At 41.9% G+C, this 4,228-nt stretch overlaps 1 protein-coding gene across 1 annotated transcript in view; it reads right to left on the reverse strand.

Moving 5' to 3' along the window:
• Aox1 (aldehyde oxidase 1) overlaps positions 1-4,228 on the reverse strand; it is a 77,719-nt gene that overhangs the window by 54,801 nt on the left and 18,690 nt on the right. Inside the window, exons 8-12 of the mRNA XM_008833326.3 lie at positions 3,378-3,458; positions 2,659-2,803; positions 1,938-2,030; positions 1,045-1,196; positions 772-865 (exon numbers count right to left, since the gene is read on the reverse strand). Coding sequence (XP_008831548.1) covers positions 772-865; positions 1,045-1,196; positions 1,938-2,030; positions 2,659-2,803; positions 3,378-3,458 — 565 coding nt within the window. The remainder of the gene's footprint in view (positions 1-771; positions 866-1,044; positions 1,197-1,937; positions 2,031-2,658; positions 2,804-3,377; positions 3,459-4,228) is intronic.

The following is a 4,228-nucleotide window of genomic DNA, read 5'->3' on the forward strand; positions in this document are numbered from 1 at the left end:
GAATTTCCTAACAATCATCAGATAAATTGGAGTAAGGGAGACAAAATTCTTGCATTGAGCTTCAAAAACAAAAGTCAAGTACATAAAAATAGCACAAAGCTCAGTCATTCTTCAACTAAAAACAACTTGTATGCAGGTCTTGAAGGTTATGAAGGAGGTCCTGAAGGCTAGATTCTTTAACCACTCCTGTCAAGCATGATGCTAAGTGCTTTAGATAATCTCCAAGTTCTCAGCTGCTTCAAGAGAACACAGTATGTCTGTGTCTTCTCTTCTGTAGGAAGATTTTGGGTCCTTAAGTATGAGACCAGAACATAGCGTGGGAGCCAAACACCCCATTGCCACAGGAGAACATCTCCAAAAAAGGTGCCCAATAGCTCTCAGAGTGTATGGTTCTTGCCAATAATCAGCTCACACCTGGACATTAACCAATGCAAGCATGTTCAATGTAGGGTGAGCAAACAGCTAGCAGATGTGTCTAACCTGTGACCAAAGGTCACATGCATCCCAGGATAGGTGAGAATGCAGCTTAACACATTGATAGACAACATCATGTCTCAATGTCAAAATGTTGGTAGCCTTGATAGAGCAAGGTCTCAAGAAGAAACAGGAAGAGAGATTGGGAGATGGTACTAGGACCAGACTGACCAACTTTTCAGCCTCCAGAAAGGCATAGAAAATTGCTAATATGAAGGAAAATATAATTTCCTACCTTTCCATAGAGAAAATGAACAGATTGGGCTTAATAAGCCCCAAGTAGAAGCTGCCATTTACCTTTCGACAGCAAGTTGAGGGTACAGTTACCCACAGCCAGGAGGGGATTCAGATCTGAGTCCAGATGTCTGCTCACGATGTGGCCCCCTAAAGACTGTTGAAAATAGTTACTTTTACTTCTGTTGTGTAATTACAAAACCTAAGTGCTAAAATAAAGATTAAGCAAGGCTTTGGAGAGCTGTTCTTTTTGTCTGTTTTAAAGAACAAAAACGAGTCATCAACTACAGTCACCCAAGAGATGCATGCCAGAGTTTACTGTTGTCAAATACATACAGCCATGTTCCTGATCTGGAACCCAGCCAGAGTTCTCAGATGCTTCAGAAGAGCACAGTATGTCTGTGTCTTCTCTTCTGGGAGCTTCTGGACCACATCAGCCAGAATGTCTTTCACCTGATCCAGGCTGAGGCCAGCACCTAGTGTTATCCCTGAAATAAAGTCTTGTGTAAGATACACAATGTGATCATTCATGGCATCTAAATGTTAGACCAAAGCTATAGGCATAGACTCTTTCTATTGAATATATGTTGCTGTGCTTATTGGTGATGGTGGTGGTGATGACAGTGGTGATAATGGTGGTGGTAGAAGTGGTAGACGGGGAGCAGTAGGGATAATGATGCAGTCGGTGGTAGAGGCCCTGAAGGCTAGATTCTTTGAGCATTCATTCTATCAAGCATGATGAATATCTTAGATAATCTCCATTAATTTAAAAAAAAAAACCAAGAGCTATCAATTGGCTCTCCTTACAGCTGATAAAATTAAGATTTGGGTAAGTGAGCTTCTCACTGCCTTTAAATCAATAAATGAAAAGGCCCATCTGTAAGCTGCTTAATACAGAGACTTGCTTTGCTTGCTACTGTGTTTTGGAGCACAAAGACAGTGATCCATTCATCTTCATCTTTTGTTCAGCACTGGTATAGAACCTCCCTTGAACTGTTACAGTTCCCTGATACTGCAGCTAAAAAATGCTGACTATTCAGACAGCCTCTAACAGAACTTTAGGGAATTCTTCCTGGAGCCCATACCTTCTCCCCTGGATGTCATCATTCTTATCGAAAAGACTCTGTGTATTATGACCAGAAACAATTCTCTTTCTGTTGGTCTGCTAGACAAAGTTACTGAATTGATTAGAGTATTTAACCAAGAAAACAAAGACTTTAAGAACTCACCATCGCAGGCCTGGTTTACAACACTCAGTTCTTCAATTCTACCCGGAGAAATGATCACTGGGTGGAAGACACCTTTAAATTTTACTTCAGGCCCTAAAAATTTTAGGGGGGTGAGATTAGGATAAAAGGATGTTAACTACCCTTTTAATTTTGAAATTATTAAACTGATGTCCTTGGACATATAAAAGTTGTTCCTTTCTATTGGGCTACTTATTGCCAAACCACATGCAGAGACATGAATGGATTCTCATTAAACTTAGAGGACACTTTGAATTGTCAGCCCTAACCCTCCTGCAATGTGGCATGCTCAGATTTCTCTTGGAGAAGATGCTGTAGGCCCTTCAAAGAGGTGGGCAGTCACACTGAATCTACAGATTCCAGGAAGACTCTATAACTGCAACTTGAGGAAAAAATATTACACCCATTGAGATACTACCCAGAGAGGGAACAAGGAGTAGTTTCAGAATGAGTCCCAGAGTGGTCCCCAAATGGAAAGACAAGACAGTGGTCGCTGGCTCCCCAGCTGCAGGTTTGCCATGGAGCAAGGCAACAAATCTCTGCTCCAGGGCAGCCTCAGGGAAAGTAGCTACCTGATGTTGGAAAGGCTCTTGAACCATACTGAGGTTTCAGACTGCTTTTCCTGAGAATACACCTATAGGAAGCTATCTTCCCTCTCAGCCCTCTTTCTGAATTTCCTCCGAAATCCCTGGGGTCTACATACCCACAGAGGTGTTCCCCATGACAATGGGAGCCTGGGGATATGTGAATTTAGCTTCCACAAGGTCCTTCAGGGTCACTGGGGCAATCCATGTCATTCTATCACCACCAAAGACTCTGGTCTTTGGTGGTTGTTTCTCAGCCATCATCTATTGAAAAAGCAACAGGGATTTGAGATAGCATATGACAAAATTCCCATCTGTTTCCATGCTATTTTTCTAGAAACAGAGAATGGAAATACAAATCGTCTAAAAAGCAAATACTGTGACCTAAAAGTAGAGCTTTACTAGAATCAGAGCTCAGGATAAAATATGACCATGTTTTACTCTTGGAAACCAAAACTCCCATTGACTTCTTGTATCTCAAAGTAACTAATTTTAATGTTTAATAATATAGCAGCATACTCAACTTTTTCAAACCATCCTATAGAAAAATGAACTTCAGCATAATGGAAGCAGAAAACAAGTCTCTATATGTATTGTGCTTCTTAGAGTCCACTGGCCCCTCAAAGTGGCTCCGCCCCCATGGGGCCCCACCCCCATGGTGGCCCCACCCTCACGGTGGCTCCACCCTCTTTCTTCCACTTCTTTCTTAGTCCTTACTCTTTAGACCTTGTGGTAAGGATGACAGATGGGTGTTATTTGCCCATCAGCTTTTAAAAAGGCCCTTCCTGACATTTCACTGTGAATTCCTCTAGAATGAGCTTACCATTGCCTCCCTTACCATTAGTTCTGGGGGAAATATCAGCTCCTGGGTTGGATCCAATGGAAGAAACTCCTCTTCAGAGAAAAGTTCTGGACTTGTCTTAAAAACAGGAAGTGACAGAAATTACAGTAGGGCCTCTTTATTCTCAGGGTATACATGCCAAGACCCCTGGTAGATGTCTCGAACTTTGGAGAGGATTGAACTTTAGTAGATGCATACATCTGGTATGTTTTTTTTCCTATTCATTCTTACTATAAATCTTAGCAACATACTCTAATGCTTAGCATACATTTTTCTTTCTTTTTCACCAAAAGAAGCACTTCATGAGTACCCATTGCCAGTATCACTAAGCTTATGCTTTGGGGGTCACTATTAAGTATGGTTACTTGAAAACAAACACTCAATACTGTACCAGTTGCTCTGTTAACCATGGCAACTACTTTGGTCAGGTAATGTATAAAGTGTAGATACACTGCGGAGAGGGGGTCACTCACATTTCAGGGGAGACAGACAGCAACAGAGTGAGATTTCATCATGCTACTAAGAATGGCATGCAATTTGAAACATAAATTGTTTCTAGAATTTTCCACTTAATAGTTTCAAAATATGATTGGGCACAGTGGAAAATGCCTGTCGTCACAGAATTTGGGAGGTAGAGGCAAGAGGATCAGGAGTTCAAAGACAGGCTCTGTGACATAGTAAGTTCAAGGCCGGCCGGAGCTTCACAAGAACTTGTCTCAGTTTAAATAAGAGAAGAGCAGCCAGAAGTGGTGGGGCATGCCTTTAATACCAGGACTTAAGAGGCAGAGGCAGGTGGGTCTCTGTGAGTTTGAGGCCAGCCTTGTCTACATAGTGAGTTCCAGGCCAGC

Source organism: Nannospalax galili, unplaced genomic scaffold (genome assembly GCF_000622305.1).
Source record: "Nannospalax galili isolate Female #2095 unplaced genomic scaffold, S.galili_v1.0 scaffold610, whole genome shotgun sequence".
NCBI classification, from domain to species: Eukaryota; Metazoa; Chordata; class Mammalia; order Rodentia; family Spalacidae; genus Nannospalax; species Nannospalax galili.